The sequence below is a fragment of the Rattus rattus genome, chromosome 5 (genome assembly GCF_011064425.1).
Source record: "Rattus rattus isolate New Zealand chromosome 5, Rrattus_CSIRO_v1, whole genome shotgun sequence".
NCBI lineage: Eukaryota > Metazoa > Chordata > Mammalia > Rodentia > Muridae > Rattus > Rattus rattus.
In genome coordinates this window covers 70,962,740-70,975,616 of record NC_046158.1, presented here as the reverse complement: position 1 = coordinate 70,975,616, position 12,877 = coordinate 70,962,740, and the positions used below count along the sequence as shown (strand labels likewise).

At 34.6% G+C, this 12,877-nt stretch overlaps 2 protein-coding genes across 2 annotated transcripts; both read left to right on the top strand.

Annotated features, from left to right (window-relative positions):
* Positions 1-712: 712 nt before the first annotated feature.
* LOC116900447 (olfactory receptor 4C15-like) lies at positions 713-1,648 on the top strand. The gene has a single exon (XM_032902188.1). The coding sequence runs from the start codon at positions 713-715 to the stop codon at positions 1,646-1,648; it is 936 nt and encodes a 311-aa protein (XP_032758079.1).
* A 9,983-nt stretch (positions 1,649-11,631) lies between these two features.
* Positions 11,632-12,567, top strand: LOC116900893 (olfactory receptor 4C15-like). The gene has a single exon (XM_032902567.1). The coding sequence runs from the start codon at positions 11,632-11,634 to the stop codon at positions 12,565-12,567; it is 936 nt and encodes a 311-aa protein (XP_032758458.1).
* The last annotated feature ends 310 nt before the right edge of the window (positions 12,568-12,877 follow it).

Below are 12,877 nucleotides of genomic sequence, written 5' to 3'. Positions count from 1 at the left end.
CACATTGACATTACTTGAAAAATAAAACTTTTTAATTAAAACTTTGTATAATATGATTTAATCATGTTTTCTCCTGCCAAAACTCCTTCCAACTACTTCTCATTTCACTATCGCTCAACTTTATCTCTCTCTAAATGCACACACACACACACACACACACACACACAAACACACACACACATATACTCACACATGTATAAATTCACACACACATACAAAAACACGCCTACACATACAAATATAACACACACACTTACACACACTCTTACACCCACATATACACAGTGACATTCCTTTTTCTTTTGAGTATTTCAGTTTTCACAACAAGATATGTAGGTACTGTGGTTAAAATAAACAATGCTGACACCAGTCCTCATATGTTCTTGTCTGTTGACAGTTTTTGGAGTATCATGATAAGATTATGGATGTGACAGCTTTGGATGGCATACCTTGTAATCCTAGTACTTGGAGGTGAAGGAGTGATGATTTCAAGTTTAAAACCATCTTTGTCTAAATGGTTATTTGAAGTACAGGTGAAGCTACATTGGACTTTGCACCTCATTAAGCAAAAGAACCATCTGTTTTTCTTTATGGATCCAACACCTTGATGTTGGCAGTTCATCTCCTGGTACATATGTGAAAACACATACAGCATTTTTCAGACTATTTGTTTTCATGAGCATTTATACTTTGCAGGTTTTATTCAAGAATCATGCAAAACCAGAGCTTTGTCACTGAGTTCATACTCCTAGGGCTTACAGAGAACCCAAAAGTTGAGAAAATACTATTTGTTTGTTTTTTCTTGGTCTACCTTGCAACAATTGGGGGCAACATAGTAATTGTGGTAACAATTATATGCAGTCCTACACTTTTTGGCTCCCCTATGTACTTCTTTCTGTCATTTCTATCCTTCCTGGATGCTTGTGTTTCTACTGTAATTACACCCAAGATGATTATAGACTTCTTCTATGAGAAGAAGACCATCTCCTTTGAATGTTGCATGATACAACTGTTTGCTGTCCACTTCTTCACAGGGGCAGAAGTGATTGTCTTGTCAGCCATGGCCTATGACCGCTATGTGGCCATATGCAAGCCCCTGCACTACTCTTCTATCATGACACGGAGGCTCTGTGTCATCCTAGTGGGAGTAGCTTGGGCAGGAGGCTTCTTGCATTCTATCATACAGATTATCTTCATTTTGCAGCTGCCTTTCTGTGGACCCAATGTTATTGATCATTTTGTATGTGATTTGTTCCCATTACTGAAGCTAGCCTGCACCAACACACACATTTTTGTCATTTTGGTGTTTGCCAACAGTGGTTCTATCTGCATCATAATCTTCTCTATTTTGCTTGTCTCCTATGGTGTTATCTTGTTCTCTCTGAGAGCTCACAGTTCTGAAGGCAGGCGTAAAGCACTCTCTACCTGTGGATCCCACATTACAGTTGTGCTTCTGTTCTTCGTTCCTTGCATATTAATATATGCACGAAATAATTCTGAATTCTCATTTGAGAAAAATGTGTTCATATTTGATGATGTCCTGACACCAATGCTAAATCCTTTGGCTTATACTTTCAGAAATAAGGAAATGAAGAATGCCATCAAGAAAATGTGGAAGAGATTGTTTAATATTTCTTATAAGCAGTAAAGTATTTAATTTATGGAGCCAGGGAAATGGCTAGATTTGTAATTAATCTTGCTATACCTGCATGGAAGCCTAAGCTTGGATCTTGATATGCATTTCCATCTCGATGGACATTTTTGATTCCAGTACAACTAAGTAAAGTTTAGATATCAATTTAATAGCAACACCAACTTAAAAGCCTATGCTTTCAAGCTGCTTAAGACACCCTTTCTCATACCATCAGCTAGACTCACTCTTACTAACCCATACCCAGATTATCTTGGAATTGTTACACTGCCCATTAGTTAGGCACTGCTCCTTCCGTATGTATTCTATACCCTTCAGTGTCTGACCCACTGTGTAAGCATATCTCTGCATCAAAACGTAGGCCTTGTGGCTTTTCCTGGATCTCCTTATAGCATTGCCATATTGTCCTGCTCCCTCCAGAGCTCCTATAACCTTCCTGTTCCTAAATAATCTTACTCCCTAGACCTTCCTGGTAAGCACTGCCCCTATAGAAGCTGTAGGCTCCCTCAGTAAACACCCAGAATTCCAACAACTCCTGTTCCCAATAGGTAGTATAGAGAAATTGTTAGTGTCTGATGGTTCACATTTATTCAAGGAATGTTAAAAGTTATAGTGTAAAATTATATCAAGTAATTTTTGTGTCAAGACAAAATGTAAAATTTATATAGAAATAATTTATTTCTGTATCTTGAATTTATAGACTATTGAGATTATAGTGCTTTTGTGTCCTATCATTCCTAATACTTTCAAGAATCTTTTAAATATTTCATGTCCTATGGTTTTCAAATTGATCCAAAATGGATATGAATCAATGTTTAAAAATATAAAGTACCAAATAGTTTGTTCTGTTCTGTTCTGGAAGGGTCTAATGTGCAATTAAATGTTTTATATCAAGACATGGATGACTCGGTGCTTAGTTTTCTTGTATTAAACATGTTTTAAATCATCGTACAGATAAATGAAAAGAATTAATATGCTTTGACATTTGGAGTATATATTTTCAGTTTTTAAATTATTATTCAAATTACAAATAGAGTCTTCTTCTTTAATTCCTCTACCTGATAGGCTTTTGTGGGAAGCTTGCTGCAAATTTCAGGCACACTTGGGCTTCTGAGAGAGGAAGTTATCAAAAAGATCAGAAGACGTATGAATTCTTAAGATGTATTTTGTTAAAGAGGAGAAAAATTTAACACCACACTAAAATCAAGAATGATTCATAGGTGCCCACTTTTATCACTCTTACTCAATAATGTGCTTCATGACTTAGTTAAGTCAATGCAACACAACAAATAAATAAGGTGGACTTGGTGACACATATTTCTAATAGTCATCTTCACAATATTGACAACTGCCTATTGGACTAGTCTTCAGGCACACTTGAGAAGAATTTTCTTGATTAGGATAGCCAGTAGAAATATCAGTGAGGGCTCCTCTGTAAAAAATTTATTGATGTGGGAAGATCCACCAGATAAATGGGAGCTATTCTCTTGGTTTATATTATGAATTCTATACAAAATGAGAAAGGTAGCAAAACATAGATATTCATTGATCTGCTTCCATATTATTAATGTGATGTCATAAAATGTCTCAACCTCCTGATGTCATATTTACCAACCATCATGGACTGCCCCATAAACTATGTAAACCAACATACTTTTCCTTTATTTGATTGCTATTGTGGGAATTCCGATGGAGCAATGAATATCATGACTGATAAAAATTAATATGAGGAGTGAGGTTTTTCTTATAATAAACATAATCATAGATTTCTGATTTGTAGCCTTTACAACTGATTTGTGGCTTTAATATCAAAGATCTTGGTATGTTAAGCTAGAAAAGCTGTAGTATGCCAGAAATAGTGTTTCATGGGTCACTCTGGTAAAAGCCTAGAATATAAGAATATGGAAAAACAGTAGACAATGAAAGGTTTATCATGAGATTTCAGAGTCAACACAGGACTCTACAAGAAACCCAACCACTCAAAGAATCCAACTTGTGAAATGTGACCTTATCCAAAAGGATACACACAGTCACTGAGAGTGAAACAGAAGGAGAAGCAGAAAGAATTCATCTCCTTGGAGGAAACTGCTAGGAAATGGATTCCCTGAGATTAATACATAGAAGACAACAAGACTGTAATCAGAGTGTCAGGCTACATTGCCATCCCCAGCTAGAGGAAGAGTTTGCAGTACTGTCTTTGTGGTTGGTTTTGTAGGAATGAAAGATTTAAGATTGTGGGAGAGGGTTGTAGAGCTGTTGCTTTATTTTGCTGAGTAGCTGAAATTAAACGACGTATGTCATGGCTGGAGTCCCTATAAGGGTTCATATAAGGTGACTACTTGAAGCTACCTAGGGGGTGTCTAGGATGTAGTGAAAACCTGAGTTATTATAAATGCCAAAGACATAGGACATTCTCTAGCTATCTGCATTCAGAGACTGGAGCCAACTCATGGGAGAGGTTTGTTCATTTTGGCAACACGTGTGAAGAGTTGGGGGGGGATAGATGATACACCACATGCTCCAGATGCTACAACATATAGTTTACTCTGTTGAGTTCTTAAATACTGCTGGCACCTGGTAGAACCAGGTAATAGTGGCAGATGTTGAAGTAAGCTGTTGCTAGGTCCCTAGGAGGGGACTAGCAGAATTACCTGCAAGCTAACACTTGTAATAAGAAAAATTAAACCAAGTTTTAATGGATATCAGAAAAAAGATGTGGTATTATGTGTAAGATCAGTGCAAAAATACTGTTATTCAGGCTCTAAGTCATTTAGTCCTCTTGAACAGAAATATCCCACCTAACTGAAGGCCATGAAAACAAGATCTGAAACCCAGAAACATTTTCCTTTGGGAAAATCTAAAGTTTGAAGGTATAACCACAAGTTATAAGGTTTTATTATTATTAATTTTATTACTTCAGAAAAACTGTCTTGGAGTCTTGTTTCACTGTCCGGGTCAATACAGAGGTTTTCAAAGTATGAAAGTGCTGGGATCCCCACAAAGAATCCATGAGAGCTACTGCTTAAAATATGTACGTAAAGCGATAGCTGTAATAGAGACACCAGGGAGCTAAACACGCCAGACCATTGGAAATATGAGAAAAGTAAGTATCCATGTAGGGAGTAGAAACAAATTAGGAGAAAGATTGTTGTGAAATAGACAGTAGAATGAGAGACATGGAGCTAGCAAGTAACCCCCAGATCACTGTCTCACAAATACTTATAAGTCCTAGAGGACAGAGTTCACACAGCTATAGGATTTGTAGTTTATGCTACTTGGTTTTGCTATTACTTTCATTTTTCAGTCTCTTCTATAGACTTCTCTTCAATGGCTAGTTTTCATAGTCCAAGATGGTACTTTGATTCAGTGTATGGATAGAGAAAAATTATCAAAGGACTCGGTCACCTGTGAATACGGTAAATTGAAATACTGATGTGCCAATAAATATATACCCAAGAGTGTAAGTAATATTTATGTGAATGTTTTACAGGTAACCAAACTTCTTCAAATTGCATTTGAGGCAATTTCTATTCAAGAAAATACATGGCTGCACTGTATATTCATCAGGAGTTTGGGGAGCAGATGCAGACCAAAGAGAATGTGTATTATCATTATCAACATAATTATGGTCATTTGAAGGATGTTAATGCCTCCAACCCATAGAAAGCTTTTAGGGAGTCAAGTTTATGGATATTCTATTATAGATATTTAGGAATGATTGAACCATGGTTAAAACTATTTGAATGCAGAAACAATCAGCTACAACATCCTCCACTAGGATCAGTGCAAGCTGAGACTGCTCTCCTGCAGAGACCTCCTGTGGAGATCAGTTACTCCACCTCCTCTTTCCTGTTTTTTATATTAAATGTGACAAATTTCTACCTAGGTCTTGTTCAACTCTACCAGAACACATTTCCCTCAATCACAGCTTTTCTGTAGATGTTTGTTGTTCTTTTTCTCATTTTCTTCAACCTAATCTATGTACATTCAAATCTGGAGGAGGTGGAGTAACTGATCTCCACAGGAGGTCTCTGCAGGAGAGCAGTCTCAGCTTGCACTGATCCTAGTGGAGGATGTTTGTAGATAGCAGCATAAAAATTTATGAAGAAGTTCAAGTCCCTATGGGAGAAAAGGAGAATCTACTCTTTTTTTTCTCATAAGTGGACATGATGGCGACCTTGTATATATTTGTGTTTATACACACTTCTTAGCCTATATAGAGTAGCTTCTCTTTGCAATGTGTAGAGCTTAAGACAAAGATCTATACATCGTACAAGTGCAGAGTAAGTGACTTGTTTAATGGCAAACCCTAAATGGGACAGCTATATTATCTCCTTCTTAGATCCAGGAAATATCTTGGAATAGAAGCAAGAAATATTACATGAGCTTGAGGAAGATTAAGATTTCTGTGAAGCATTGTCTTCTCAACATGACATGATCATTGTAATAATGGCAAAAAAACAAAACAAAACAAAACACCCCACCCTTCAGCAACATTTCTTGATAATTGAACTGGACCTCAAAAATTCTATCAGGTGTATGGAGAGGAAGTCATGAATCTTAAGGCCTCACTGAGAAGCTATTCATAATTCAACTTTCCTGGTGAAGGAGCACCATTTTCTTTAAGCTTGTAGCATCAGGAGAGTTGCCATGATCCAGTATAATAATCCTCTATTCTTGTTCATAAAATCAACCCTAAAAATAATAGGTCAAAAACTAAACACTCAATAACAGTCAGGAATAAGAAGGGTAACTATAAATGGAACAATTACAAGAGAGTGCATTATGTAGTCAATGTGGTCTTAGGACATTCTGCACATGTACATAGGAACTTGGTAAAAATACAAATATTTACTAGAGGAAATAGATATTTTTATTAATGTATACATCTTTAGTTTTTATGTGTAATACATATTTCTTTTATGAACAATCTTTGCTAGTGATTTCCTGAAGGAGTAGGTATTATTTTTACAAGTTGATTGATAAATTCCTTGTGACAGAACTCAGCTCTTATCATGCTTGGTGAGTACATACAAGCCTTTTACATAAATTATGCATAGTGACATTACAATTTACCTATAATACTGCAGTTTTCTAGTCCTTAATGTGAAGATATATGAAAATGCTTCATATAGAACCAGCCTCCAAATTTTAAAAGCTTTGGAGGAAAATTAAACAATCATGTCAATGAAAAGTCCACAAAATTATGCCTCAGATACTCTGAGTTAGAAATTGTCCAAACCCCCTGGGACCTAAGAGTAAATCTCACAGGTAGATGACCTCTCAGGGAACACCCATTAAACTTCAGTTGTAGTTGTAGATATTTGGCCCCATCCTTTTCCATTTATTATTAAATAATGTTGAATATGGCGTGAAGGAAGCACTTGTGAATCCTCCACCTTCGCTGTCAGAACTGGTCTTCTTGTTTGTGTTCTGAAAGAAGAGTTGACTAAAAGAAGTTTCATCACCATTACACAAACGTACTTCAATAGAAAATAGGAGATGCTTATCTTCAGGTTTTACATGCAGTCAAAACAAGGTGAGACTCATAAGGAAAATGTATGCATTGTTGGAGATATTTTTAAATTAGGAAAAAAACTTTTAAATTTGAATGTTTTGGTCAGACTACTGCGTGTTTATGCAACAAATGACATTTCAGTTTATAACTGTGTTCTTGAAAATTTTTATTCACTATCATGTTCATATTCCTTACATTTACTAAGGATTTCTATGGTATAAAATGAGGCCACATAGAAATGAATGAAATGATATCCCAGGCAACCAGAAATTAGCACTGAAAAAATAACTTAGTGTACAAACTCATTTTCCTCCTTTCCTTCTTCTTTCCTTCATTCCCTCTCCTCCTTCCTTCCCTTCATTTTTTCCTTCTTTCTTCATAGACCATTTATTCACTTCCCTTTTATTTAGTTGTTCAATTTAATGCAATTGAAGTTATTTTTAACTTCAAATTGAAAAAATAATACAGAAAGCACCATTTCTTTTCTGTATAATATCCAATAAAATTTTACTATTTTTCTAAATGCATACTCTATTATAAACTAGTCTAGTCACTATCCTAATTCTTCCATTAAAAGTAGTATGCTTTGATGTTTGTGAAGAAAAATGATATAGGATCATGCCACAAAACTGCTGGTAAGCTCAATACAACAATGACAATGAATATACAATATACTATTTCCACAATTACACACTAACACATGGCACAGGAAAGGGCATTAGTGAACTCATCTGATTTAAGTTCCCCTTATCCATTTAACTGTCTCCCAGTATTAGGATTCTACTTCTGAACTGTTTAGGGAATTAAGGGGTTGATGCTCTGAATTGCTTGAGTAATAGTAGTCATGTCCCAGCCCCTCTCTCAAAGTGACCTAGAATCACTTAGATATCAAAGGAGAAGCTCCAAAATAAATCCATTAGGAAGGAGATGGGAAGAAACAGAATTCATCTGTACTACACAAATAGTAAGACAAGTAAGTTGAGCCATTTAATGAAATCAGCAGAGAAAAACTGATGAGAGAGATGAGGGATTAGAACTTTCCCTGACACTCATTTAATTTGATTAGGTCCATACTCAAAATACTTTTTAACTATCTAATAACAATTTTAGATTAAAATATGATTGGCTTAGTGAATTTAACATGAATGGCAATTTAAAACACATTTCAACATCACTTTATTTTGTTATTGTTATGAACAATGGAATTTAGCCTAAATGGCATTTTAAAATAATACTTTATCATCAACTTATTTTGCCATTGGCAATATTACATATTAATATTACACATGTCATTTTCACATATTTAAAATATGTTTAAAAGCAAGTATATAGAGTGACAACCTTTCTGTATATCCACTCTGATAGTTTTAAATATATTCTCACTTTCTTTTACAAAAACATTCTGTTATTTGCAGATAGATTACTTAGCTTTATTGCTAAAATTACTGGGAAGGAAATAGTAGGTAATACAGACAGTTGGGTAGAAGGAGAGACATTTTCCAAGATCACTGCTCAAGGAAATGGCTCAATGATTAGTTTCTACATTTAGAGGTCCTGAGCAAGACCAGGGACAGCTCTTTAATGTTCTAATGCATGGCTCTTAGGAACAAGAAGACTATGGATAGTTTTAGAATAAATTGAAATGTAGTCCCTTACATGAACATGGAGATTTAAAATCCAAGAGTATTTGAAGGCAAGATAGGGCTGAATTAGCAGTATAAGCATTTACAGAAAGAATATAACTGTTTAGGCATATTATGTATGTATGATGTCCTGCTATGTTAGCACATAGTTCCACTTTTGAAAATGTAAGAATGATCTGAAAACATATATTTCATTTTTCAGAAGTTTAAAAGGAAGTTGATCTTTTGGTTTTTAAAATTGTTCTTATCATAAAAAATTGGATAATGCTAGCAATATCTTTATTCAAAATATTTTCATGTGTACACTATGTAATATAGCTACAATATCAGTAAATGAGCATTTAATTATTTCATATAATTCCTTCCTAAAATACTATGAAAGTGGTTCATTGTGGAATTCTAAATATTAATGTTTTATTTATTATGTCATGGGATTTAGTTTTGCAACAATCTTATTTTTATATCATGTGTTTTAGGTATTTAATATCAATGATTCTTTTTAGAAATCTCTATTGAATCTAATAACAAGGAAGGAAATTAATAATTACTAAATGTTAGTTTTATAAACTAAAAGAAAATATGGGGGGTTGGTGATTTGGCTCAGTGGTAGAGCGCTTGCCTAGCAAATGCAAGGCCCTGGGTTCGGTCCCCAGCCCCAAAAAAAAAAAAAAAAAAAAGGAAAATATGAAGTTGTGTCATGTCCTAATGTAATCAATCTACTCTCATTTAATTCCTAGAATAAAATTTTTAAATGGGTTTACAGTCATGCATATCATAAACACGGTTAAAATTTGAAGTTATTTCATATATCCTCTGAGAGCAGTGCTTGAATAAATTTAATCAAATTTGTATAATTTTAAAAATAAGATATTTTAATTTAAAATACCAATATATTTTGATCATGTTTCCCCCATCTCCATTCCTTCCAGCTCCTTCCCACTTCAGTATCCCTCAATGTTTCTTCTCTCTCTAAACACAGACACACACACACACACACACACACACACACACACACACACACACACACATATACACAAACACTGATGCACACACGCACAGAACAATGTTCCGTCCCCTTTTTTTGAGTTCTTCAGTTTTTATATCAGCATATATCTGTCGTCTTTGTTAAAATAAACAATGCTGGCATCAACAGTTGTTCTTATTGGTTTACATTTGGCAGAACATTTTGATAGATCTATGGGTATGGCAGGTTACAGCAGCATCTATAATAATCCTAGCACTCGGATGTGAATTAAAGTCATCCTTGTCTAAGTTGTTGTTTGGAATCCAGCTTGAGCTTTATCAAATTTTGTCAATACTCTAAAAATAATGAACCATCTGTTTTCTTTCATAGATCAAAATCTTGAAGTCTAGCCGTTTATCTCATGGCACTTACATATTACATATAAAGCTGTTTCCAGAATATTTGACAACAGAAGTGAGAAAATGTGGGAAGTTCTGTATCTATACAATATTTTATTTTGTCTATTTTCTATTTGTTATTTTTTGCTTTATTGAGATTTTCATATATGTGTACAGTGAAATAGGATACTACGTAACCCCATATTTCTTTTCCTACTCCTTCAGTATCAAAAGCAAAAAACTCTGCTCTACTTTATTGTGTTGCTTTGAACTCACTAAATCCAGTTAATGCTACTACTATGGTATGAATATCATGCCATTCATTGGAACACGGGATTCCTCCCAGTGACCATATCCTCATTAATGGGTGCTTTCTACCTCCTCACAACCAATGCTTTACAAATGTTAATAACCTTAGAGGACATGTAAAATTTGTTACCTTCACATGACACATTATTTCTTTATTCACATGTCTGTAAGAGATTTCAAATATACACATATATCACATACATACACACGCATGCACACCTATGTATGCATATAGCTAACTAATCAAAGAAAACATATTTTGTCGATACATTTCAGTTGGGAACATAGAAAAGGACAACCTCTAACATTTAATTATATCTATTTAGGCAAAATTAATTAAAAAACTATAATATTTACATAAATGATTTATGAAACAGTTTTCTGTTGAAAAAGCAACTAGGTTTTCAAGTGGATAAATTATGCCTAGCATTTAAAGGGCATTTTAATGTGAGTCTCATTTAGATGTTTCCAAGTTGAAACTCTTCTTATTCTTTGGATAAACAAATATAAGTTGTTTATTAATGTGTTTTCATAAACATTTCAAATCATATGTCTTGTAAACTGTTTATCAATTTTCACTGTATTCATAATCATTAAATAATTAACTTTCAAGACTAGAAATTATATTCAACTAATTATTTCTTTGTTTTCTGTCATTTTCAATAACTTTCATTTGTACATCATTGGTTGATTGGTTCCTGATCCTTTAACATTTAGTCCTCTGGCTATCAAGATACCTGGCACATACTTGAACAAGATAATAGAGTCTTGCACCAGTATATAGAGGAGTAGTATGTAGAAACACTTCGAAGTTTTCACTGCCATAAAATATTTCAATCATCCTCCTCTTCAATCTATGCCATGGTCCTGTGTCCTTTGGCCTGTGTCTTCAAAAATACCAGATTAATAATATTTTGTTTGTTTTCTTGATCATAACATCTTTAATTATAATTAAATTTAGCACAAATATAATTTAGCACAAAACCCATCAATACTAACATTTACCACTTCCTGTTGACAATAAAATTGAGTATGGAGCATTCATTGCATTATTTCAATTGTAAATGACAATATTAAACATATATCAACCAAAAATTTCTCATAATTGCAGGTTTATATGACAATATATACTTTATTATTGAAGAATTATGTTAAACCAGAGCTTTGTCACTGAGTTCATACTGCTGGGACTTTCACAGAACCCAAAAGTTGAGAAAATACTATTTGTTTTGTTTTTCTTGGTCTACCTTGCAACAATTGGGGGCAACATAGTAATTGTGGTAACAATTATATGCAGTCCTACACTTTTTGGCTCCCCCATGTACTTCTTTTTGTCTTTTCTATCCTTCCTGGATGCATGCATTTCTTCAGTAATCACACCCAAGATGATTATAGACTTCTTCTATGAGAAGAAGACCATTTCCTTTGAATGTTGCATGACACAACTGTTTGCTGTCCACTTCTTCACAGGGGTGGAAGTGATAGTCCTGTCAGCCATGGCCTATGACCGCTATGTGGCCATTTGCGAGCCCCTGCACTACTCTTCTATCATGAACCAAAGACTCTGTGTCATCCTAGTGGGAATAGCTTGGGCAGGAGGCTTCTTGCATTCTATTACACAAATTATCTTCACTTTGCAACTGCCTTTTTGTGGACCCAATGTTATTGAGCATTTCATATGTGACTTGTTCCCATTACTAAAGCTAGCCTGCACCGATACACAAATTTTTGTCATTTTGGTGTTTGCTAACAGTGGTTCTATCTGCATCATTATTTTTTCCTTATTGCTTGTTTCCTATAGTGTCATCTTGTTCTCTCTGAGAGCTCACAGTTCTGAAGGGCGGCGTAAAGCACTCTCTACCTGTGGATCCCACATTACAGTTGTGCTCTTGTTCTTTGTCCCATGCATATTAATATATGCACGAAATACTTCTGCATTCTCATTTGAGAAAAATGTGTTTATATTTGCTGATGTCCTAACACCATTACTAAATCCTATGGTATACACTTTCAGAAATAAGGAAATGAAGAATGCCATTATGAAAATGTGGAGTAGATTGTTTAATACTTCTAATCAACTTTAATTTATTTAAAGTATAGGGCTAGGGGAATGATTTAGTTTGTAATAGAACTTGTTTTGTGTGTGTGTATACATACCTGAACATGGATTTTGATGTGCATGTCTGATTCCAGGACCAGTAAGACAGGTCTTAGACAACAATTTAATGGAAATACCAACTTAAGGTTTCATACTTCCAGTCTCTTTAAAAATCTTTTTCCCACACTAGCAGCTAGCCCCACTCTTTTTACCCCAGAAACCTTGGTTCTCTGGGAACCATACCCCCTTGCCTATCAGTTAGGTATTGTTCCTCCCATAGGTATTCTGTATCCATT

What these genes read in the sequence shown, in the direction of transcription:
- LOC116900447 (XM_032902188.1), top strand. Translation starts at nt 713, where the DNA reads ATGCAAAACCAGAGCTTTGTCACTGAGTTCATACTCCTAGGGCTTACA.
- LOC116900893 (XM_032902567.1), top strand. Translation starts at nt 11,632, where the DNA reads ATGTTAAACCAGAGCTTTGTCACTGAGTTCATACTGCTGGGACTTTCA.